Source organism: Hippopotamus amphibius, chromosome 12 (assembly GCF_030028045.1).
Source record: "Hippopotamus amphibius kiboko isolate mHipAmp2 chromosome 12, mHipAmp2.hap2, whole genome shotgun sequence".
NCBI classification, from domain to species: Eukaryota; Metazoa; Chordata; class Mammalia; order Artiodactyla; family Hippopotamidae; genus Hippopotamus; species Hippopotamus amphibius.
In genome coordinates, this window is record NC_080197.1 from 25,115,812 (window position 1) to 25,141,399 (window position 25,588).

Here is a 25,588-nt window from a genome sequence, read left to right on the forward strand (position 1 = left end):
CTAAGTTTTTTATATGTTATTGAATTTCATCTTTTTAACTTTTAGGTGGATAAAGTGATTATCCCCATTTTTCAGATGAGACATTGAGCACAGAGAGGTCAAGCAATTTGCCCAAGGTCACATGGCTAATAAGCAATAAGGTCAAAATAACCCAGGCACCCTGATTTCACTGCCTTCAAGGGGCTTACCATGTAGTAAGTAGGGTAGGTTAGACATGTACACTGAGTTTGAAGTGCTGAATTCCCTGAAAGGGGGGACAAGGAAAGGACTGTGGGAGACCAGAAGCAGGAGAGATGACGGCTATCTCATGCATCAGGGATGGTCTTTTGGAAAAGATGAAACTACCTAACAGCGTGTAATTGAGGAAGAAGATGTTTTCCTTCTGGTGCTAAGAAGCACCTGGTAAACCCATACGATGCTCATTTAAGCAAAACCCTGCTAGACAAATTACTGAGATTTTTCCTTTTTTAGAGGGCATTGCTGAGAGGTTGAGGAAGAGAGGGACATAATGGGGTGTGTAAGTGATATCTCAGAGGAAAGCAGTCTGCCTTCTAAAACTCAGTGAGGAAATCTTTTGGAGTAGAATGCATCCTTAATAGATATTTAAGACATATTGGAACATTACTATTTAAAAAGAATATGTAAAGAGGGAAGAGATATTCTAAGAATGAAAACAATCTCTTCTACATGAGAGGAAGAGGATTATTTTACTAACCTAGTAATAGTGGATGAAATATGAGCCAGGCAATGTGAATTTAGTTCTGTTGATCCAAACAAGATTATTTCACAGTATGGAGTAGAAATAAAAATAGACTGTCTTATGCCCCAGGCAACCGACTTGTGTCCATGCCAACTCTGTCTCTATATCACCTAAGGGGTGTGGATCCTGCTGCACATGGAGACATGTTAGCCTAAACAGAGCATTCAGAATTCTCATAGACACCTAGCTTCTCCCCGTGGACATAAACACCAGAAGCTCCTACATCTCATTTCTCTCCTTTGTATTTTTAACAGAACTCGAGGCAAATGCTGCCGTAGTCACTGGACAAAGGTAAGATGATCACTTCTGCAGACTTAGCATGAATATGACGTAAGCCTCTTTGAAAGGTATCAGCTTTCTCAACCTTTAAACTTCTCCTCACCTTGTCCTTTTCCTTCACTCTTTGTACCAGTTTTTTTCCTGCTGAAGTAGGGAGCTGTCATGAGTACCAACCCCTCAGAGGTAACATTTCTTTTAACAAAACTTGGTGGCTAAGTTTCTGCCTTTTTGTGATTGTTTTGAAAACTGAATGACATAACATTTTCAGCACTAAGCATAGTGAGTAAATAGTAAGTGTTCAATACATAGGAGCTGTTGCCATCAATGTCATTAATAGTAGTCCTTGCAACACCTTGTAAGTATAGGTGTTTGATCCTCAAGAGAGAAAGGCAAATGGGTCTGACTACAAAACCCATGCTTTTTCTTTTATACTACGCTATCCCACATAACCTAACAAAATGAAATACAACTGTAGCTTCAACCTCATTAGCCCCATGGAGGGAAGTCTTATCATATTATAAAAGTCATTCCTTTTTTAATGTAGAAGTGTACTAGATAACATTTTAAAGAATTTATAATACCTGTATATCAGCGTAGGTTGTAAAACAGCTTCACAGTCATTTTCTCATTTAATCATCATATCAACCCTGTGAGGTGGTAATAATAGACAACATTTATTTGAATGCTATTCCACACCATATGCTGGGCTAAAAGTTCCCTAGATGTATTATCTCATTTAATTTTCACAGTATCTCTTAGGAAAGGAAATTCTGTCTTATAGATAAGGAACCTAAAGCTCAGAGAGGTTAACTAAATTGTCCAAAGCCCCCGATTTAGTAAATGGTGAAGCTGAGATTCAAACCCAGGCCTTCTGACTCCAGAGCTCTCATACTTAATGTATTGCAGCAAAGATGGGGATTTATAGATCAAGAATCTGAAGCACAGAGAAAGTTAAATATCATGGCCAATAAATGCATAGGTAAGACTTGACCCCTGTTATTCTGACTCCAAATTTCATTGCTCTTCCTGCTACACCACTCTGCCTATCTAGTTTTATTTGGATTGGGCTTACATTTTAATTTCTCGAAGTATACACCAACTGCGTGGCTAGAGAAAGAAGAGATAATCATAGACTGGAGAACTCGAGGTTTGGGGGTGGCGGGGGGTGAAGGGGAAGCTGAGACGAAGTGAGAGAGTAGCATAGACATATATATACTACCAACTGTAAAATAGATAGCCAGTGGGAAGTTGCTGTATAACAAAGGGAGTTCAACTCGAGGATGGATGATACCTTAGAGGACTGGGACGGGGAGGGTGGGGGGGAGTTGAGGGAGGGAGGGAATACGGGGATATGTGTATAAATACAGATGATTGAACTTGGTGTACCTCAATAAATAAATAAATAAATATAAATAAATATAAATAAATTTAAAATATAAATTAAAAAAATAAAATTGAAATTCAAATGCAAAAAAAACAAAAAAAAAGAAGAGATAATCAGACCAAAGATACCTTGTCGGTGTTTGTTCCCTGAGTTGCCGGATTATTGACCACATAAACAGCAGGACAGTATTGCTGAGGCTTTTGTTTTGCTGGGAGAAAAAGGTACTTCCATTAGGAATCTTCTTCCTCAGAGGCTTTGACCATTTTCTGGGCTTCTAGCCAGAAAGCCATCCTTACCACCTCTAAAAGGATGTGTAAATCCCCCTGACTTGCAGTTCTACCCCAGCTCCAGTCTCACCTCTCCTTGATTTGCTTTGGCTTGTGGGACAGTTGTTAGATGTAAAGCTAGGGTAATAAACAGTGTCTCCAAATTCCCAGGCATAATGCCACTAACAAAGGGTCCTCTAGCAGGAGTAAACAATGGAGGGGTAGGGATAGTTGACAAGCAGCCCACGGTTAAGAAGCTTACAATGTAATGGAAGACACAAGACACTAAAAACATGCTGTACAGCCCAGTGGGTGCTCTAGAATGCCAGACACAGACTGTGAACCCAAGAGACAAAAGAGACAACTCCACTTGGGGAGTGGGGTTATGAAGACTTCCCAGAAGAGGCATCCCTTTGACCAGTTTTTTGTTTTGTTTTTGTTGTATTACCTTTGTTTCAGTTCCATGTCTTACAACTGAGTTTAATCAACCTCTTTTTTTCAAATGATTTTAACATGAATTTTTTTAACCATGAAAGTACTAAAAATTTACTGAAGATAACTTGAAATTCAGATCAGAGAATTACAGAGAAGAAAATTACCAGTTAGCCAGTATTCCTATGACTCAGCAGTATTCACTGTGCATATTTTAGTTCTCCTTCTGGTCCTCTTCACAGAGTATGTACAGATAGAAATAGAGTCAAAACAATCCAGTGTTTTATATATATACTGTAGTGTTTATATATATCTAATATGTTGTATTATATCTATATATAAAGCTATATATTATACACATATACATACACACACACATCTTATACCCATTCATTCATATGTGGTTACATATATACTCAATATATATGTTGAAAATGAGAGTATATTATTCATAATCTTGGTAGCTTTTTTCCCACAATAATATATTATGAACAGTTTTTATCATTAAATAACCTTCTGCAACATTTTCATGACTCCATTTGGATGTGCCATGATTTAGTTAACTAATCTACTATCATTGTTAAGCATTTAGGTCATGTATTTTCATTAATATGAATAAAATGCTTTGGCATCCTTGTGTGTAATTAGAGCTCTGTAAAAAGATTTGTTTCCTTAGACACCTAGAAATGGAATTGCTGAGCCAGAGGATTACACCAGGGTGTCTCAGCCTCAGCGTTACTGTTTGGATCATAGAATTCTGTGTGGGGTGTGAGGCAGGGTGCTGTTTTATGCATTATAGGATGTTTAGTGGCATCCCTGGCCTCTACCCAAAAAGTGCCATTAGTATCCCACACCCCCCAGTCATGACAGTCAAAAATGTCTCTAGACATTGCTGAGTGTCCCTAGGAGGCAAAATTGCCCACTGTTGAGAAACATTGGGTTGCGCAATTTATACTGCATCAGGAGTTTTTGTCCTGTATCCTCAATAATACTGGATATTACCATTTTTTAATCTTCACACACTGAAAAAAGGGGATTGAGATAGGGGCAGTCAGTATACCCAGCAGTGTATTGTGAATATATTCTCATGTGTGTTCTGTTATGTGACTTGTAATATGCCATTATCTAACCATACCAGGCTCATAGTAAATGCCAGTATAAGTTATTAATTTCCTAGATTTTAGGTGCTATTAATTTTTGAGGGGAAATATCTTAGGAAAATGGGTGAGGAAGTTTGATGATTTTTGTTCTAAGTTCTTAATGTCTTTTACCTGTTTTTCCACAATCTCACCAGCATTATGCTTAAATATTTTATTTTTACTAATGTAACAAGCTGGACTTACTTTTAAATTGTCAGTAATATTAGAGTGTAATTGCACTTATTGTCCCAGAGTGGAACATTGTCTCCCTAGAATGATTATATAGTTCTTAATCTCCTGCCTTATGAATGAAACTGTTATCTTTATTTTTTGTATGACTTGATTCCCTCACCTCCTTGGACTTTGTGCTTCCCTCTGTCAGCAGTGAGCCCAAAGAGATAATTGAAAAGTCCAAAACTCCAAGCCGAAGAAACTCCCGAACTGAAGAGCCAGCTGTGGCTTCTGAAAGTGTGGAAAATGGACATCGTAAGCGATCCTCTCGGCCTGCTTCAGCCTCCAGCTCTACTAAAGGTTAGCAGTGGGCTGTGGATGCTATTTGGGGGTCAAATAGAAGAATAGGGTTCTTATCACAGCAGCAGAGGACTTTGCCCTTCATCTTGCTTCTGTTCCTTAAGTTTTCAAGTTACTTTGACTTCTGCTGCTTGTGGTCCTTCCTTTAGTTGTCAGTTAATTGAACCATGTGTTTTCTGTGTGTGTGCGCAGGAGCAGCCAGCACACAGCAGGGCAGATGGATGGATGATCAGCACCCCAGACAGGCCCTCAACATGGCCCCGCCATCTTTCTGTGTTTCTGTGGTCAACTCTTTTTCCTACTCTCTACTCTTTTTAAATCTCTGGCTCTTATTTTATGTCCTCTCTTTCAGCAGAGATTCTCACCTCTTCACAGAGAAAACAGAACTCCCCCAACGCTCTCTACCAGGCCATAAATCTACCAGTATCCTCCTTTCCTCACAGTATAATAGAGCAACTGTCCCTCCTTAAGTCCAAGGCCAATTCCTTCACTTGTGCCTGTGAGCCCATCTTCTCTGACTTTCTCAAGAACCTTACACAACCAGTTTTCTCTTCTCTATTGACTGCTATCTCTTTTTTAAATGAACTCTGCCCTTGGCTTCTCTGACCCAGAACTCTCAGTAGTTTTCTGTCTGCTTCTCTGGCTGTTCCCTCTCAGATTCTGTACCTATATGTTAGATGTTGACCTACTCACACTTTAATCCTGAGTCACCTTTTCTCTTCAACTTATATTTTCTCCCTAACTGATCTCATTCATACCCCCTTCTTTAGTTACAGCCTTTCACAGATGTCTCATAAATTTGTTTTCTAGTACGGACTTCTAGAGATCTTAGGCAAATGCACGTACATCCTCAACAGGACCGCAAACTCAGCATGTCAGAAAAGAGACTTGTGATTTTTCACCACTGACGTCAGGTTCTTTGCTGTTGTTCCCATACTACCATCTGTCCATTAGGCGTGTCCTTCTTAACACCTCTCTCCTTCATCCTCACATCCATCACAAAAAGCTGCTGATTTTATCTCAGATGACTCAAATTCATCCACTTTTCCCATCTTTACTGCTGCCTTAGCTTAAAACGCTTCAATGGTTTACCATTATAATTAGGATTAAAGTCTAATAGCATCAACATAGACCACAAGATCCTATCTGGTCTGGCCCCTGTCAATCTCTCCCAGCCTCATTTGACTTTCCTTAACAACTGGGACCTGCCATCCTCTCATCACAAGTCTAGGTATACGTGACACCTTTTATAGGGAGTATTCTCTCTTTCTTCCTCTCTTCTCCTCATTAACTTCCCACTCTTCCTACTTAGCTCAGTTGTCACTGCTATGAGGAATCGTAGCACCGTGTTCTCCTTCATAACACCACAGTTGTAACTTTATGTCTATTTATGTGGTAGGTAATTAATATGCATACTCTATTAGGGCAGGAGATGTCTCGTTTTGCTCACCACTATATCCTTGGTGCCTGCTGTGGTGCCTAATAAAAGAAGTGTACAGTTAGTAATTATTAAATTAATAACTATCAACTATATATTAAGTTCTTACTACATGCCAGGCTCTGGGAATATAATAATGAAAGTACAGATGGAGTCTCTGTCTTTGTCACATCGATTATACGCTAGCCACAAAGACTTTAATATGATATGCTTTTATGATAGCAAAGTTATATGGTACTATAGGGGCATATATTGGGTTGGCCAAAAGTTCGTTGGTTTTTTTTCCCATAAGATGACTCTAGTAGCGCTTAGTTGTCTTTAACTTCATTCGAAATTTTTGTTAGATTGTATTGTGACATCTGTCATATCAGTGTGCATTTAAAAAAAAACTTACCAGGACTTCCTGGGTGGCGCAGTCGTTAAGAATCCACCTGCCAAAGCGGGGGACATGGGTTCGAGCCCTGCTCTGGGAAGATTCCACATGCCACGGAGCAACTAAGCCTGTGCACCACAACTGTTGAGCCTGTGCTCTAGAGCCCGTGAGCCACAACTATTGAGCCATGTGCCGCAACTATTGAAGCCCATGTGCCGCAACTATTGAAGCCCGTGCGCCTAGAGCCCGTGCTGCACAACAAGAGAAGCCACTACAGTGAGGAGACCATGCACCATAATGAAGAGTAGCCCCAGCTCTCAGCAACTAGAGAAAGCCTGTGTGCAGCAACAAAGTCCCAACGCAGCCAATAAATAAGTTAATGAATTAATTAAGTTAAAAAAAAAGAACCAACTTGTGTTTGCCTTTAGAAGATAAACTTATCAAAATTGGTGGGTTTTGGTGTAGCCATTTTAATATTGAAGATGGAAGAAGAAAAGCAACATTTTCGGCATATTATGCTTTATTATTTCAAGAAAGGTAAAAATGCAACTGAAATGCAAAAAAAAAATTTGTGCAGTGTATGGAGAAGGTACTGTGACTGGTCAAACATGTGAAAAGTGGTTTGCGAAATTCATGCTGGAGATTTCTCAGTGGATGATGTTCCACAGTCAGGTAGACCAGTTGAAGTTGATAGCTATCAAATCGAGACATTAACTGAGAACAGTCAATGTTATACCATGAGGGAGATAACCGACATACTCAAAATATCCAAATCAAGTCTTGAAAATTATTTGCACCAGCTTGGTTATGTTAATCGCTTTGATGTTTGGGTTCCACATAAGTTAACCAAAAAAAAACCTTCTTGACCATATTTCCGCATGCGATTCTCTACTTAAACATAATGAAAACATTCTGTTTTTAAAACAAATTGTGACGGGTGATGAAAAGTGGATGCTGTACAATAATGTGAAATGGAAGAGGTCATGGGGCAAGCAAAATGAACCACCACCAACCACACCAAAGGTTGGTCTTCATCCAAAGAAGGTGATGTTGTATATATGGTGGGATTGGAAGGGAGTCCTCTATTTTGAGCTCCATCTGGAAAACCAAATGATTAATTCCAACAAGTACTGCTCCCAATTAGACCAACTGAAAGCAGCACTCAACAAAAAGCATCCAGAATTAGTCAACAGAAAACACATAATCTTCCATCAGGATAATGCAAGACCACATGTTTCTTTGATGACCAGGCAAAAACTATTACAGCTTAGTTGGGAAGTTCTGATTCATCCACCGTATTCACCAGACATTGTACCTTTGGATTTCCGTTTATTTCTGTCTTTACAAAATTCTCTTAATGGAAAATATTTCAGTTCCCTGGAAGACCATAAAAGGCACCTGGAACAACAGTTTTGGGAAGATGGAATTATGAAGTTGCCTGAAAAATGGCAGGAGGTAGTGGAACAAAACGATGAATATGTTGTTCACTAAAGTTCTTGGTGAAAATGAAAAATGTGTCTTTTATTTTAACTTAAAAACCAAAGGAACTTTTTGGCCAGCCAGTAGCTGAGATGCTTTGTTCCCCTGTCAAGTCAATGAAGGCTTTCTGGAGAAAATGATGTTTAAGCTGAGACCTGAAGAATGAGGAAGCATTATGCAGGCAAAAGATATAGCATGTGCAAAGACCCAGATCTGAGGGAGGGCATCATCCTCTCAGGAAACGCACTGAGCATGAATAGCTCAGGTTAGGCAGAGCTAGGATCTTGGCCTAGCGCTTGATACCAGCAGGGCTGCTACAAAACAGTCACGTACCGTTAGGACACCAGCCTGAAGACCAGGGCAGGTTGTGGTATACCGACACCAGACACTGACCTGAGAACTCAGCTGTTTTTGGCAGGTCACATTTCTGGGTAGGAATTTCATAATGCCTCACAAGAGCTCATGAGAGGAGGCCACAGGTCTGCAGATCATTGTACAGGTAAAGCAGCGATGTAGAAATCACCTTACCTCAGCCTGCCAGAGAGGGGAGAGGTTGGGAGGGGCCTTCTTTCCTCTCCAGACATACCATGTACACCACAGTCAGGGTCTTCTTAGGAATCCCCACTTTGGATGCAGAAGTGGAACCATCAACTTTCTTTTCCTTCCCTGGGAATCATCTCCTAGGCAAAAACCTTTTTGGAAGGAAGCATTAAATGGGAGATTTCTGGAGTTCTATGAGAAAATCTGCTTCCCCTCAGTTCTATGTACTCTTCTTCCTAAAGGATCAGAGTCTTCTAGGCTGTAGAATATGGTATGTAGTTATCTTTAAAGTAGGAAAAGGATTTCCCTGGTGGCTCAGTGGTTAAGAATCTGCCTGCCCATGCAGGGGACATGGGTTCAGTCCCTTATCCAGGAAGATCCCACATGCTGCAGAGCAACTAAGCCCATGCACCACAACTACTGAGTCTGCGTGCTGCAGCTACTGAAGCCCATGTGCCTAGAGCCCATGCTCTGCAACAAGAGAAGCCACTGCAATGAGAAGCCCGCACACTACAATGAAGAGTAGCCCCCACTTGCCACAACTAGAGAAAGCCCACTCAGAGCAATGAAGACCCAACGCAGCCAAAAATAAAAAAATAAATTAATAAATAAATCTTAAAAAAAAAAAAAAAGGCAGGAAAAAAGTGTTGGCCTTTAGAGATGTCATACACCAGATTTTTTGGAAATCTGACCTGAGCCCAGAGCCTCAGGATATTAAAGGTGTCATTTACAGTGCACCAGAAAGAATTAATCTGGCAGCTGGGACAGTTAAGAATGCCCAAATTAGAGCCACTCTGTAGATAACTGCCAGCCAAGAAAAGATGGAAAGCTGGAACCTGTTTTAGAAGGGGAGTGGGGTGTATAGACTTGTACACTTAAGCTGGACATTGTCCCAAGGTGATGGTAGTCATGTTGGAATGCCTGCCCCATCCATGCTTTGAGACTTAGCAGCTGGCTTAGAAGAGGCCATAATGACTCGCAGGCTTTGTGATATTACATAGAGGGATGCTGGGTAAGTGTGTCCCTAGAGGATGGCAGGGTTCTGGCCAGACCCCAGGAATCACAGTCATGTTCAGATCTTCACATCAGCCTCAAGCCCTGAGGCTATCAGTCTTTAACTGTTCTAGGATGAGTTACTTTTTAAATCAGAAATGAATGCTGTAGCTCTTGATTTTTAAGTGTTAGAGCTCTTGGATCCAAATTAGCAAATTAATATACATATTATTTGGCCTTCTATGTTGTATCCAAAAATGAACCAAAGTCATAAAATAATTTTTTGTGCTTATAGCTGAACCCATACCTAGGGAGTGTCATAAAATATCAAGTTGGCTTCTAAAATTTATGTCTCAAACTTGTAGACATATATAGTGCTGGTACCTGAAATGTCTTCCTGCAGCATCAGTACTTAAAGTTTCAAAGGGAAAAGAGGGTTTTGCCTTTCTGTACTCATAAGATTTTGGTCATATGTGCACAAACAAAATCAGAAACAGTCTGGGTCATGAGAATCTTGAAAGCTGAGAAATCTTATGAGCAGTTTATAATGAGAAGTATTGGTACTTTTTGTCTTGTTGGAAAACCAGTAACATTAATCATGCTTCTGCTCTGAGAACAGAGTTTGCTTACGTCATGCTGGCCAAGGCCTGCTAGACTACCAGATTGGAGCAGGTGGGATGAATGGTTTCTGGGCAAGTCCAGGGAGGCCCACATGGTTGATAGGTCACTCTCTAATCTGTTGTTTTGTTTTTGGTTGGTTTGGTTCCCCCCATCAAGCCCCACTGCCCTGCCCCTTTTAATTACAGATAGAAAAATTGGCTCCCACAAATCATTGAACTTCTTTTTAAAATTGTACTTGATCAGATGTGTTATTTACAGATATGCAAATGAGTATTTCTGCTTCCTGACATGAGTTCCCCATTAACACAGAAATGATTTTTCTAGTTTTCCTTGTCACTCTTTAGTCTTCTGTTTATAGTAAATTTTTATGTTATATTTTCAACTGGGAAAAAAGATCAGTAGTTAAAAACATGAAGTTCAAGGTACAAGTTTGAAACCAGGGAAAATATGCCAATAAGAGGGAAGTTCAGAGCAACCTGTAATCAGCAGCAGCTGTGGGTGTCCCTGGGGTGCCCTAAGATGCCTCTGACAGCAAAGTGGGGTGATAGCTCTATCCTATCCACAGCTAGTGACTTGAGAAACAACAAACACAGAGTATACAGATATACTTAAAATGTAAATGTTATAAATTGTAGAATAAGCATAATTAGATACATCTTATGGGAGAAAACCCTGAATAGTAACTGCCTGAAAATGCACTCTTGTAGCATCATTTAGAAACCAGCCATACAAACTTTGAAAGGAAATTTCCAGAATTTTTTTTACAATTAAGTAGAAATCTTGGCTAGAAGGAGAACAGCAAAAAGCTTAATGAAGTGAGCAAGGTCAAGGTCAATTTATAAAACTCCTTAGAAGGTAGAGCTCACATTCTACAAGATTTAGTAGAGCCTTGAACTATAGATTTGGCCAAATTTGCTTAAAGTCAAAATGAAGAAATCAGGCTTAAAAAATGCCCTTATCAAATTACAAATTTAAGTGTTCCCCAAGGACATATGTAGACAACCTCCTGAAACTGTTATTGACCCTGACCTTTACCATATAGTTGATTCTAAAATATGAACATAAATGATGTAACTACACTATATTAGTCTTTGGACTGTTTCTATATCTGTGAAGACATTAATTTATAAAATCTTTTATGGTTGGGAATTCCCTGGTGGCCTAGTGGTTAGGATTCTGGGCTTTCACTGCCATGGCTGGGGTTCAATCCCTAGTTGGGGAATTGAGATCCCAACAAGCTACATGGTGCAGCAAGAAAAAAAAAATCCTTGATGGTTAAAAAAAACTGAGAATTTTTCAACAATATATGTGGGGTTTTTTTTCAGGTGTGGTATTTGTTGTGGGGGCTTGGGAGTGGGATTATGCACAGGCAGGTAAGCTAGGCAGCCTTAAGGAGCAGGCCTGATGTGCATCCTGAATATTCCTTCACCCACGACATTACTTCCCTAGAATTCCTTACCTTAAAGGGTCAGCCTCTAGATTCTCTTATTGTGTTCAATGGAATGGTAAAGGTGGTAACATTTTAGAGGGAGTATAAAATTGAACCACAAAAACAAAAAACTCTTTTCAGATTTGTAAAGACATCAAAAGTAACTTTGCTCTATGACCCAGATTGGCTAGATTTATCCAGAGGAGGTGATAGAGACTTCAAAATCAGGTTTTTTCCTTCGCAAAAGTATAAGAGTTCACCCTATACCACCACTGCCACCTCTCACCCTAATATCTAAAAGACTTTTTTTTTTTTTTTTTTTTTGCATTTTCTAGCTCAGATCACTTGTTTACTCATGGCACCACTCAGTGATTCCTCCTCAGAAACAGAGGCAGCCTGCCAGATCATTGGGTGCTTTGGAGCAGTGACAGATGGGACAAGCAAGGAAGGAATGGAGGGGGGAGCCTGAGATTGTTTATCCCCTCACTCCTCACCACTTTTCCCAGCCACATATGTGTTTCTCAGACACATCACTTGATCGTTCATATAACAACAAAGGAGAAGTTGGCCTAATTAACAGATATTTTTCTAAGGATGAACACTCAGTCAAGACAAAACCCTGTTTTTACTGCAAATGACAAATGTGCTACAGTGAAAATGAAGCATTAGAGTTGGACATAAAGAGTTGATTATGGGGAGTTGTGTGCTACCTGAGACTCAAGTTTATTTACATGGAAATAAAATAACACCATAATCAACATCCTGTCAGATTTACTGTCCTCTGATTAGCAAAAGACTAATGAGTAAATCAGAGAAGCTGTTTGTACCACCTGGCACAAGCATCATGCTCTCCCAACAGGATGTATAGATTGAAATTTCCACCAACAGAAGCCTAAAAACACTGCACAGGCCACCTCTTGGAAAGTCAGCTAGGTTTCACTTATTAGCAATTTCTTAAGTTAACAGAGTAGTAAAATTTTTGTTTTTTGCATCTGCATTTTGAATCTGGGTTCTCAAAATATGATACAATACGAAAGAGAGGAGAAAAATTGCTTAGAATACTAAACTAAGGTGCAGCATCAGAGAATTCAGTTGGATTCATCTTACACATTAATGTATTAAATAGAAAATGCTGTTTTGTCCTTGATGGGAAGTAATTCTAAAACATTTTTTTTCCATTTTAAATCCAAAATATCTATTATGGAGCATCATAAAGAATGAGGGTGAATTTTTAAGATCAATATGAGATTTTAAAGAAATATTTACAGTTGGGGAGCTTCAGGCTGTCCGTTGTACTTTGCTGTAGAAGACGTGTTGAAAAAGGTTTTGAGAAAGATGATTTAAATACGGGGTAAGATTAAGTTGGTTGCTTGAAGACATGAATAATATGAGAGGAATTAAAGGAATTAAAACACACTCCTTCCCTTTTATGTCACTGTTACCCTGTCACTGATATAAACCACTCAGGTCCCACCTCTTCCATGAAGGCTTCAGGCTCACCTGGGCTCAGAGTAGGCTGGGGCTTGCTCTGTATAGCTTCCATGCCTTCCACACATACACAGGTGTATCCACAGCCTTGATAATAGGCCATAGTAGACACTTGCTGACCAACGGTTGTGGTCATGTTATTTAGAAACTTTGACTATGGCATGGCAAAAGGAGTTCTTCACTGCAGAACAATGGCTTGGCTCCAGAAGGGATCCAGAGGCTGTTTTTTTGCACTCTGGAACAATTTATTCACTTGCTTGTAGCATCTCTCAGTGATTTCTCACCAAAAGCACTGTCGATCTACCCATCATTTCGCTGGGTGATGGAAAGAGGTGATGGAGATTGTGGGGTTAATCACCCAGTTCTCCCCACCCTGGCACCTTGTCCATGTATGTTTGCTTCACCTCCCACTACCTGTATAACATTTCCCCAGTCACTAGGCCCTAGTTTACAGGGCCGAGATGTCTGAGACCCTCTTCACACTGAGTGCCCCTTTTGAGGACCTTAGACTGATTCAGAGTCTAGTAGGGCTCCACTTAGGTCAGCCCTGGTTCTTGTGGACTGCCTAAAAGGCACTGCTGTAAAGAGTTGCCTCAGCTGAATATGTTCTTCCTTTTTCCCCACAGACATAACCAGTGCGGTGCAATCCAAGCGAAGAAAATCCAAGTAAACAAGCTGGACAACGACTTGATATTTGTAAATGTGTGTGAATTTTACAAAAAGCGATTTTGAGCTGTGACTTTTTAAAATCCATTTCTGTACAGTTAGTTATTTTAATAATGTGGTCCTTTTCCTAGTCCCTGCAACCTGTTTCATAAAGTGCAATGGGGAAAGCAGAGTTGTTGCAAGATGAAGTTCAAGGTTTCTAAAATGTTGCCATGTATTGAGAGGAGCTAATGCGATTATGTTATTAGTTTTCACATTTCCTAAGCAGCCTAGGGTACAGGGTGAGCATTTTTAGATCTTCTAATGATGTATTGTGCTGTGGAAGTACTGTGTGTGAATAGCAGTAGTGGGACAAAAGGAATCTTCTCATTTGGAAATGTTGTAAATAATTTTATTATATAGTGTTTTGGATGTATTTGTTGTAGAAATGGACCAGTGAATAAAGAGAATCTAAGGGTTTGTACAATGTGAAATACTGAATGTGTTAAATAAATGTCTTTGTCCTAGAACATAAACGTATGTTATTGGTAAGGGATTAGTGGGTAAGCAGGCTCTTTCTTTGGACCATAAATGAATAGGAAACAGCCTTCTTTGTGAATTAGAGTCCGATCTTGTCCTCATTGCATTTGAGATGCCCACCTGGCAAGTTGTGGAAAATGTACATACTTGTTCACTCAACTCATTGTTGGCTCTGAAGAAACTAGCTCTTTTCAGCACTCTACCAGGCATTTTGATATTGGTCAGATTTCTTTTGATTGCAAATAACACAATCAACTTAGAGAGGATCGAAGGTCACCCAAGATTTTCTAGAGACAGGAAGTCATCAGCAAACCAGATGGCATTTTTCTCTACCTCATTCATCTGCTTCTTCATGTACATGATGGACTGCTCCAAAACAACTTTGTTTACACCTCCTCCATTCAAGAGATAAGCCCAGACTGACCAGCAAGATTTTTTGTAACAGCATCAAGAATCTAGCCCAGTTTAGGTCACGTTTCTAACTTTAGTCCAATTCTGTGGTTAGATGGAGTAGCTCCCAAATAAAAGTGGTCATTTTGTGTTATATATTTCAGGGCTATCCACTATGTTCCACTCTTTGGCTGACCTGTTTCTCATCTGCCTCAGGCTTGGGGTGACTTACAAATGTTCCTAGGTTTTTCCCTTTCCTGGCTCTGTTCTTACCTTAAAAATTGTGGTCTTAAGCCAGCTACTTCTGCCCCTACCCTACCCCCAACATTCAGAGGACTTCAGTTCTTGGGGTCCTGTGTTTATTTTGGTCTGGGTCCAAGTCTTCTGCTGCATCTCCTACAGCTAGATATATACTCCACTCCATCTCTTCCCCTGCAGTGGCTCCATAACCCAGTGCCTGAGACCAAAAGGATGAATTGATGCTTCTCATGCTCTTATTTTTGTTTTTTTTTAATGTCTTGCATTATAAGGATTCTCTAAAAGTAGTTATTTCTGAGTCACCCCACATTGTCTGGCTCTGTTGCCAGCAAGCTTATCTACCCTCTTCCTTCCCTGTATGACACACACACAACCAGAACCAAAGCCAGCCTAATAATAACACCCTGTGCCAACACTGTGTTTGGGATTGCAGAGTGCTTCTCCTACTTTAGCTCTACTCAGGAAGAAAGCATAATGTGCTTTAAATATATTTTTATTTGTTTCTCTTTATATTAACTTTTTCTCCCATAGAGGAATAACATTACAGTCTAACAATCAGAATCCTGTTACACACATACACAGGCATGCCACATGACCAGGCTGAGGTGGTTGTGTCCTTGAGTCTGTCAACATGTCACAACATGGTCAACCAGAGTCTCCTCTTTTTTCAGCCAGTCTCAACACAAAACACCCAAAAGGGATGCACTCATCTTATTGGTTCCATTTGGAACTAGGTGGCAGGGCAAGAGGGAAGATATAAGGGGCCATGTTATGTCTGCCTTTGGTCCCCTCACATAAAGCCACATGGATTTGAGGAGTCATCCAAAAGCTCTGGTGGGGTCCTCATCGCACCTAACATTATGGGTCAGAGCAAACTATCAGGGTTCCAGGTGAGGGCCAAGGAGCAAGCATACACCAAAACAGCAGCAAACTGCATTCATACACACATGGTACCCTGATGAGGCCAGACTGGCAAAGGCTGGAAATGACACCCAGCTTGAAGAGAGCTGTATTGGGGAATTACTCAGGTGTATTGGGAAATTACTGGAAGTTGTCCTTTGATGTAATTGGGACTCACTCTACAAATAGGGGTCCCTCTCACATACTCAGTTTTGGCAAAGTGCTGGTAGTCTTGACATTAAGTGATATAGTCTGGAACAAACTTCTCCAGGGTCTCTGAAAACATCAGTTAGACAGACTCTCTAACCTCCTCCTGTCTAAGGTTGCATAGGACTTTGTGAATTCTGGTTCCCTCATGTATTCAAGTTCTGTGGCCTAAAAAAAAATCCTGAAGCATGCTCAAGGTGAAAGGCACATACACAGTCAATACAGTATGATGAGGTCTGGTGCTTCAGGAGTCAGACTAGCAGGAGACCAACTAGTGTTGGTTCTTAGAAATCTATACACAATTAAAATATTGCCACACTCAAATGCTACAGAATCTATAGGAAAGTACAAACACAGCGTTGTAACCAGCCAGGTGATGATATTGGAGGGTTTTAGAACTACAGGAGCCTCTAGAAATATGGGTAAGGTAGGGGCCTTTTGAAATCTGAGCCAAATGCCCTATAACTCACTTTCCCCCCCACAGAAGGATCGTGAGCACTGCCCAGAACTGAGCCTAGGCTCCAGCTGGCAGCAAAGGAGTAGACAAGAAGAGTTGGAGGGATTTTCAGCTCTTGGAAGTGCTGAAGACCCTAAGCTGGCTGTGAAGTAACCAAGGAGTAGCTAGAAGAATAAAAGGGACTAGCTTGTAACTGAAGGAGAACCCTGGGGAGAGGAGCAAGGTTGTCAGCTACTGGGGCCCTAGTGGACCAGCATGGGGACTTTGATCTGCCTTTATTGTAAATTTGGCTTATTCTCTTGGATAGGAGACCCAACAGGGCTTCCTCTGTCCCCATCCCAGTGTCCATGGGGCTACCCCCTCCCTTATCCATATATCCCACTGGAGGCCTAGGGTTATAGGGTCAGGGAGGGCAGCTGCCTTTGCCCTCATGGGATTGCAGAGTTTTCTCTAAGCCTCAGCATGGCTGTGAGGCCTAGAAACCTAGACTTGGCGTGAGGGGGAAGACCTACATTAGTATGTAACAGGAAATCTTAAAGGTTTCAAGGAAGAAAGAGCACACACTAGAAAAGGACAGTTAGGAAAGGGGAAGCAACTTGGGGCATCCCAAGAGGCTGTTGCTGGTGTCTGAGCCCCAAATTCACTCCCACCATGAGAAGGGGAAAGCTGGCTGCCCCTGTCCCCTTTGTCTCACCCTCTTCCAGGTTCTTACTGGAGGAGAAGGGAAGGGGAACCATAGGGTACCCGTTTCTCCCCAGCAGCCTATAAAGGAAGATAGCCCTGGGAAAGAAAATGAAGAGAGGCCCTCCCTAAAGGCCCTGAACCTGGATAGGGACTATTTGGGGGTGGGGGCAGTGGGGCTCCTGGCCTCCTACTCAGGAGTGTTTATTAGCCATCCTGGCAGAGTGTGAAAAACAAGGCCAGAGGCAAGATGAAGGCTGAGCTGCCATTCTTGGGATGGCTTCACCCCACAGCTTGTCCTCCCCGGCATCATCATTCTGCATTCTTATTCTGGGGTACGCCTTTCCCCTGCCTAGAATCCCTCTGGCCTGCATCTCTCCTAAGCTAGTTCTAGCACCTTGGGCATGGGAACAGATATCTAGGATGGCAGGGCCTTGCCCAGCCTTTACTGCTGGGTTGATGTTGTGGGTAGGGCAGCAAAGTACTAACTAAGCCCTTCAGATACAGGGACCTGCAGAGGGGTTGATTTCAGGAAGAGATTTGGGGGGAGGAATTATAGAAAAGGGATGTGGGAGTAGAATCCAGGCTCCAGCTTGAGAGCAGGGCTTGGCCTCTCCGAGCAAGCCCAGTGCCAGCCCCCATTGTGGCCTGCTCCTTATAGCATCTCAACATGTCTGTCCTGTCTGCATTTCCAATAGGTTTCCTCTTTTCCTCGATACCCTCCACCTTCTCCCTCTGACTCACATCTCACAGTCCTTTCCCACATACCTTACCTTTCCATGCCTAAGCAACTCCAAGGAGCCCAGCCCCCAGAGGAGAAGGAAGGGGGAGACTAAAGGCAGAACCCCTTAGTCTCAGTGGGAGAATTACTGGGAACGGGTAATAAGGGAGCAGGAGTGAATGCAGGGCCAAACATTAGACAGAGTGAAGCTCCTAAAGTGGGAGCTGAAGGTAGGGAATGAGCCAGATATAAGACTGGAAGAAGACACTCTCAGAAATAGGAGCGGGCCAGAAGTAGAGGACTGGAGGGCAGGGATGGAGAACGTCAGGGCAAAGATTGGGATGGGAACCAGAGAAGGAAAGACAGTGTCCGCGGTGATGGAGATGATGGTGAGAGGCTGAAGGTGAGAGGCTGAAGCCGGGGGAAGGTTCAGAGGCGGATTAGAGGATCAGAGATAGGGAAATACAAGGAGTAGGGGAGAGAGAAAGGGAGGTTATCACCCCATCTTACACACTTAAGAAGGGAGGTGGTTGTGTCCAGCCCGAGGTGGGCTGCAGGCGGCCCTGGAGCAGCACACTGGCTGCGGCGGAGGGGCTGGATAGGGGTCGGGAGTCAGCGAGGGGTTTGCGGCACGGCCGGCAGAAGCTCAGTAGTTGAACTGGCGCTGGCACGGCTGGTAGACAAAGCTGCCCTGGTGCTTGGGCCGGCGGGGACGGCTCTCCCGGGCGCGATTCTGCCGTTGCACCACCTTGGCGCTCAGCGTGTGGCGCTCAGCTCGCTGCCGGGCCCGCTGCAGCCGCCGCACCTGGCCCGCCTTCTCCAGCAGTGCAGCCCGCGCCGGCAGAGGGGCGGCGTGGTGCAGGGCCCGGGGTTCACGGCGAGCAGGTGCCAATTCCCTGAGAGGACAGAGGGAGGCAGTCAGGGCTGGACAAATCGTGGGGGAAGGCGGGGAGCGCTGGCACCTCCCACCCTGTCCCCGCACCCTCGCACGATCTGGTCTCTGCTCATAGGGAGGCGCCCAATGCCCTTCTTCTGGGTACCAGCCCTTCCTCCAAGCCAACCTGGAGATGCCTCCTCGGTTCTAACCCCTGTGATGGGTGAACCTGGCCCCATGAAGGCTCAGCTCCAACTTCCAGTTCGGCCCTGGCATTCTGAACCCTACCCCCACCTCCTCAGCACTCTGGCCTTGCCCTCCCCTCTGCTGGTCCCAAGCCTCTAAGCAATATCTCTCAAGCCCCGCCCCAGCCACGAAGCCACGCCTCTCCCTATCTCAAAGTCCCGCCCCTTTACCTTCAGGCCTAGCTTTATCCTGGCCCATGGGGCCCGCCCTTTGCCGCGAAGACCCGCCTCTCAAGGCCCTGGCCCGGCGGTGCAAGGGGGCTCCTGGACTCACTCCTGCCTCACTCCAAGACATGCCTCTCTAGGGCTCCAGGCTCTGCCCCCGGCCCGCTCACCCGTCGCTAAGGTCTTCGTCTGGCAGGGCAACGTCGGGGTGCGGGGAAGGAGGTCCAGGCTCCAGCACTATGGTGCTGCCGGTCACGTAAACGGACATGCTGGGGTGCTCGATGAGGAGGTCCTCCAGGGGGTTGCTCTGCAGGCGGGCAGGCCCAAGTCCAGGCCCCTCTGCAGTAAAACAGGCCGGAGGGGTAACAAACCAGCTCTCATCCATCAAGGAGGGTGCAGGCGGAGGGCGGCCCGCGGGGGCCGGGGCCGCCCGGGGGCTGGGTGGAGCTGTGAAGCTGTCTACGGGCGCGGGAAGGGGAGCCATGCCGAGGAGGAGGCGCAGCGGGGAGGGACACACACACACACCGGACACAATGGGGCAGGGAGAGAAAGGGCATCGTTAGTCAGACCCGCAGCCCCACCCGCCACACCCACAGGGCACCCACAGCCTCGACCTGCTACCCTATGGCGCATGAGGTGTGGACTCCAACACTGTACCATCAGGAGATGGCCCCAGCTTGCAGGAGATGGGGCCCTGGTACTCCTACCTCCAATGTTACTGCCTCAGCCCCAATTTGCCCAGTAGGCCCAGGGGAACTCCCCAAACCCCTAGCAGCTCCCTGCTCGGCCACTTGCCCTACTGATGACTTCTTCAGTCCTGGCTCCAGACTCGGGCCTCACCCGGCAGGTCGATGATGAGCCAGCCATCCACTTCATCCTCCTCGGAGACGAAGGCTCGGGGGCAGTCAGGGTCCTCTGGCGGTGCCGGGGAGCTGAAGAAGAGGCTGGTGAGGCGCTGGAGCATGGTGGGTCACTGAAGAGGCCTCAGGGGGGTGCCCTATGGCAGTGCAGAAACCTGGGAGGTACAGAGGAGTCAGAGGCACCGCAGACTGGTCTCCCCCAACTCCTGGCTGGGGATAGCTCCCCCAGCCCCCAGAACAGAGATAGAGCGCAACAGAGATGCGTGGGAAAGCTTTGCCGTGTGTGTGTGTGTGTGTGTGTGTGTGTGTGTGTGTGTGTGTGTGTGTGTGTGTGTGTGTGTGTGTGTGTGTGTGTGTGTGTGTGTGTGTGTGTGTGTGTGTGTGTGTGCTTTCTGGTAAGTCAGCCTGCCTTCAGACTTTTCTGTTTTCTGTATGACCTTAGAAGTTATTTAACTTATCTGTGCTTTAGTTTTCTCATCTGTCAAATGGCAAGGATAATAGTATCCTCCTATCAGCCCTTATAGAAATTAAATGAGCTAATAATTGTATCCTCTTCTGGGCTCTCATAAGCATTAAATGAGCTAAACACAAGGTGCTCGGAACAGTACCCGGGTACAGATTAAGCATCCAATAAACTAATCAACTAGTTTATTATTAATAACTATTAATATTATTACATGCTCTGGGAGTGATATATATGACCAGACTCCATCAGGGAAGGTCCCCAGGGGACCGGACATCCAACCTGGACCTCGAAGGGTAAAGATAGTTCTCCAAGCAAGGAGGAAATTGCCTGGTATTGTGATTATTCATCACCTTCCTCTTCATCTAGCTAACATTCATGTGCCAAGTACTACAGTAAGCACTTTACTACCACCTATAATCCTCATGATAACTCTAGGAAGTGGGTATAATTATTATCCCTCTTTTATAGGTGAAGAAATTGAGGCTCAGAGAGGTAAGATAATTTGCCCAAAACCTCACAGAGAGTGAGACACAGGGGAAGGATTTTTTTTTTTTTTTTTTTTGGCACACAGGCTTAGTTGCTCTGCGGCACGTGGGATCTTCCTCGAGCAGGGATCAAACCCGTGTCCCCTGCATTGGCAGGCGGATTCTTAACCACTGTGCCACCTAGGAAACCCCCAGAGGAAGGATTTTAACGCACACAGATTCCAGATCACTATACTCCATTGCCTTTGCCAGGTATCTTTCTGGCCTGGGCATTTTTAACTTAGTGGCCTGGGGCCATGGTCCATGTGTATTTTTCTGAAAAGAAGGACTTAGGTTTTCATTATGATTTCCTAAACACCAGTCCTTGAACCCAGAGATTAAGAACCACTACTTGAGCCTGCGTGGCTTGAAAAGTGCTCGCTTACAGAAATCCCACAGAATAGCTACCATCTCACCGTGTGATTGCATAGGCCTCAACTGTGTCTGTCAGATGAAGATCCTATTCCTACAGGCCCTCCCCCATCTTACCCTCTATTCCCAAGCTCCTGCTGAAGGGCAGCATCCCTGGCTAGAAGGAAGATCAGGTTGCCTGGCCCCAGGGAGACAGCAGGTCAGTGGGAGGTGATGATGGAGGGAGGGAGCTATCACACCCTAGGAGCCCTTAAGGATGAAGACTGAGGGTTGGACCAGGACTCAAGCCCTCAATCCGTCCTTCCCTGGGTGAAAATGAGGAAGGAGACGCTCTGTTCCAGGAATGGAAACACCAAGCCTACCTCAGGCCTAGACCTGGGCTAGGGGCTGCTGGTCAGGCCCCCTGGATGTCCCTAAAGCTTGACTTTCCACATGTCCCCAAAGATAGCCAACAGTTTTGCTACTCAGCTGCTTGTCACCTTCCTCTAAGGATGTTTCCACACTTTCTATAAAACTCCCTGGGGGCATGTCCACACTTCCATTCCCTGGAGGCATTCTACTCTTATTGCTAACCCACCTGGGGTGTTTCTTATGGTTGTTGCTACCTCTCCTAATCCCTGGGTATATTTTCACACTTGCCACAGAATCACCTAAGCTCTCTACCCTGAGAGTACTTATACATTTGCAGACCCACAGTGGGCTCCAGAAGGAAGTGCTGCCTGGCTGTTAACCTCCCTGGTGGTAGATCTTCAGGGATTATGAAAGGTTGGGCCACCCTCAACTAGTGCCTGCCCAGCACAAACCACATTACCCAGCCCATCTGTAGCCGCAGGGAGTTAGTGACTCAGTTACCAAACATCCAGAGAGTTTAGCCCCTCCTGAAGGAAGGCAAGACTGGGGCCTTGTTGAAGCACAACTTCTATCCAACGGCCTACTGCTTCATTGAGAAAATGAAAAGGAAGTGAATAGGTGTTTCAGGAACCATGATATTCACCCAGCCCATTTCGCAAGCTGAGGATCAGAGGACATAAGTCTATCCAAAGACACATAGCTAGATGGTGGTAGGGCAGGCCTAGCCCCAGGTCACTGAGCATTCAGTCCAGAGTGAACACAGTCAGGAACCTCTCAGTAAACAATCCACCAAAATATAAGGATGCAGGAGAGACAGGGAAGTCAGATAGGAGTCAGACTTTGATCAAGTCACTGCCCCTCTCAGGGGCCCTCGGTTCAGCTTTAAAACGGTCTGAGGTTCCTGGCACCAAGATTCATCCTACATTTACCAGAGCACCCACTGTGTACCAGAGCCTACTCTGGGCCTCCTCAAATTACAAACAGATTGAGGTAAGGGAGGCTTAGGGTGGGGGAAGCTCCCTGCCCGAGGTCACACAGCAAGTCAGTGACAGAGCCAGAAGTGACCACCTCACCAGCCAGCCAGTGCCCGCCCCCGCTCATGACCACTGAGGGAGGCTCCCAGGATTTTTCTTTCCCAGCCCTGCCGACTTCCTGGTTCTCACATTCCCAGCTCTGCTCCAGGGAGAACCATTCCCTTTAATAATTATAGCAGTCATGCCCACAATTAACACTTAAGCCCAAAGCCACTTTTACCCCAGCCCATCCTTGAGCAAAGTCTAGGCTGGGATGGGACTCCTGGTCCAGCCCATAGGCCCATCTACTTGTAAAGTCAGAGGCTGTCCTTCTCCTGCTCCTTCTCTGGTCCCTCTCTGTGTGCAGAGACAGGCAGCACAACCATTGTAATCGCCAGCACTAGGCCAGGTCAGTCCTTTCTAGCTGACAACTCTGGGGCTGGGAGGTGAAGAAGAGCCAAACAGAGGAACTCTTACCTCCCACTCATCCGAACATCAGCCCTGGAGACACCCTGATGCAGCCACTGACTCACCTTTCTGTGATCAAAACACCTGAGAGGCAGTGATTTTATTTGGCTCGGAACTCCAAGGTACAGCGTGAGGGTCAGGGCCTCAAAAGGGGACCCAATCTCCAGAGACCTCCTGGAAAAAGATCCAGGAGTGAGGAAACCTAGGAGCTTTATCAAATTTGGATAGTACTTTGCCCAACGTAGAGTCTTCAGGGGAAGGAGGATGTGTAACTTGTTACTTATAATGAGCTCCTACTAGCTATGTGCGCACGGTTAATGCATCTGTTACTCCCTAGGCAGGCATGACTCTAATTGGCTGCCTGACCTCAAGTAAGCCATTTCCCCTCTCAGGGCCTTAGTTTCCCTTTGCATGAAATGGGGTCTAAGACCCCTCCTTTGGGGGCTGGGAATGACTTCTGCTAAGGCGCTGCACACATGTCAGGGATTAGGAGACTGTTATTATGTTAGTCCCAGGGGTGCAGAGCCTGGAGCCAGAGGGAGGGGGTTGCACCACCATCTGGCGCTGCCCCAATGACCTGGAGCTGAAGCTTCAGGGGCCCCTGAACTCCTGACAACCCAGTAGCGCCTGCAGAACCTCTCTCAGGTCTCAAGGAGAAAGTAGGGGATCAGAGGCTTGACCCCAGCTCCTGGATTAGTCCAGGAGACGCGAGGACCCTCCGGTCCCGCTGCCTTTCAGCGTCACTCACCCGTGGGCCCAGCCCCAACCCAGCGCCCACCGGGTCACGGGAGGACAAGCGACCCGATCCGGGAGGGGGGGGGGGTGGTGCCGGCCTTGGTGACGTCTCAATGTCATATGCAAATGGAGAGACGTCATTGGCTACCGGGCGTGCGGCAGCCAATCCGGAGACGGGAATGCAGCCCCGGCGGCCGCCGGCGGAGACAGACAAAGACCCGGGAGCTGGGGGCGCGGGGCGTGTCCGGAGGCTCCGGGAGCCCCCTGGCCGAAGCCGGTCGGAACTCACCCGGGGACGCGGGCGGTGCGGCGGGCGGAGGTGGCGCTGAGGTAGTTGTGATGTGGGGCGTCCCAGGGTCGGCGGCTGATCACAGGCCCGGCCGCATCGCGGGGGCTGGGCTGGGAGGCGGCGGGGGTGCGCGTCGGCCGCTGCGGGTTGCTGCGCTCGCCCGCGGGGCTTTGAGTCTGTGCAGCCGCCGCTGCTGGGCTCACGGCACAAATTGGAACGTTCAAACAGCTGATTGTGATGTCACAAAGGGGCCCGCCCGCCTCGCGTCACCAACCGGCGGAGCGGCGGCCAATCCCGGGCTGCGGATCCCCCCTCCCCGCCTCCTCCACGATTATAGCTGGCTAGTGGCTCCCTCCCGGGATCCCGACTCCGAGCCTAGAGGGGACGGCCCGGAGAAGCGACTGCTGGAAGCTTGGACCCCCTGCCCCTGGGCGACCCACGGACCTCTCAAAAAGGAGGGTTCCCACTTCTTCCTACGAGATCCGCATCTTCCTGCACTCCAGCCTCATAGCCCAGCGCTCTCACCTCTCCCACTGCCCCTCTTGTCCTTTCCCCTGCATCCTATATCCAAGTCCCTTAATCTGTACCTTTTTCTCAACTCCACACCACGTTCGTGCACCTCCATCCTCCTCACCACCCTTCTCGCGGCTCTCCCTTTTCTGTCTCACCCTCTCACCCGTACACGTTCGCTGCTTTCCCACCCCAGTTTTCCTCAGCTGGGCAGGTTTGAGAGACGGGGGACATCCCTCTTCCCTGGTTACAGGGGAGCACCCGAGAGCTTAGAGGAGTTGGTTAGGCTGACAGGAAATTTTGTAGAGTCGGACTTGGAGAGGAATTGCTATGGGCGGAATAACCGTTGAGTGCTCAGCACTGGAATGTTTACACATCTTACTTAACCCATCTTGCTGCTGGGGCTGGACAGAAAAGTGACTGGACAGGGATTGATTATTAGCCCAGATTTACAGGGAAACAGACAAATCTCACTGTTCGTATCTGGAATCATATTCAATAATACATTCAACAAAAACTATTGCCACTGCCAGACCAGTGGCTGACATTTACTGAACACTTACTGAGTCCCAGGCACTGTGCTCTATTGCTTTATATGTGTTTTGATCTTTACAACAACCCCGAAAGTGTTTATTATCCTCATTTTCCAGTCGAGGAAACAGAGAGCCTACCTGACTTCCCAAGGTCACACAGCTATAGCAAATGGCAGAGCCGGGACTGGAACCCATAGTTCCTGGCTCCAGCTCTCTTGACACTCTACGCGCA

The 25,588-nt window shown here is 45.5% G+C and overlaps 2 protein-coding genes across 14 annotated transcripts in view; one reads left to right on the forward strand and one right to left on the reverse strand.

Annotated features, from left to right (window-relative positions):
* NCOA6 (nuclear receptor coactivator 6) overlaps positions 1–14,809 on the forward strand; it is an 88,057-nt gene extending 73,248 nt beyond the window's left edge. For 5 of the 10 annotated variants that reach the window (XM_057701168.1, XM_057701167.1, XM_057701174.1 and 2 more), the window contains 3 exons: positions 1,015–1,051; positions 4,643–4,791; positions 13,779–14,805. In XM_057701168.1, coding sequence (XP_057557151.1) covers positions 1,015–1,051; positions 4,643–4,791; positions 13,779–13,822 — 230 coding nt within the window. In that variant the 3' untranslated portion in view covers positions 13,823–14,805. Of the gene's footprint in view, positions 1–1,014; positions 1,052–4,642; positions 4,792–13,778 lie in introns of all 10 variants that reach the window. The other 5 variants (XM_057701170.1, XM_057701172.1, XM_057701173.1 and 2 more) reach the window with 3 other exon arrangements.
* A 702-nt stretch (positions 14,810–15,511) lies between these two features.
* Positions 15,512–24,848, reverse strand: TP53INP2 (tumor protein p53 inducible nuclear protein 2). 4 transcript variants are annotated; one of them, XM_057702861.1, is made up of 5 exons: positions 24,314–24,848; positions 23,355–23,463; positions 20,076–20,250; positions 19,406–19,694; positions 15,512–18,847 (listed from the first exon to the last, which is right to left on the reverse strand). In XM_057702861.1, exons 3-5 carry the CDS (start codon positions 20,197–20,199, stop codon positions 18,598–18,600), a joined length of 663 nt encoding a protein of 220 aa, XP_057558844.1. In that variant the 5' UTR covers positions 20,200–20,250; positions 23,355–23,463; positions 24,314–24,848; the 3' UTR covers positions 15,512–18,597. The 4 variants fall into 4 exon arrangements, with proteins under 4 accessions (XP_057558844.1, XP_057558843.1, XP_057558847.1 ...); XM_057702860.1 differs by lacking the exon at positions 23,355–23,463 and having other exon boundaries at positions 24,314–24,845; XM_057702864.1 differs by lacking the exon at positions 23,355–23,463 and having other exon boundaries at positions 19,406–19,574; positions 24,314–24,821.
* Between the last annotated feature and the right edge of the window lie 740 nt (positions 24,849–25,588).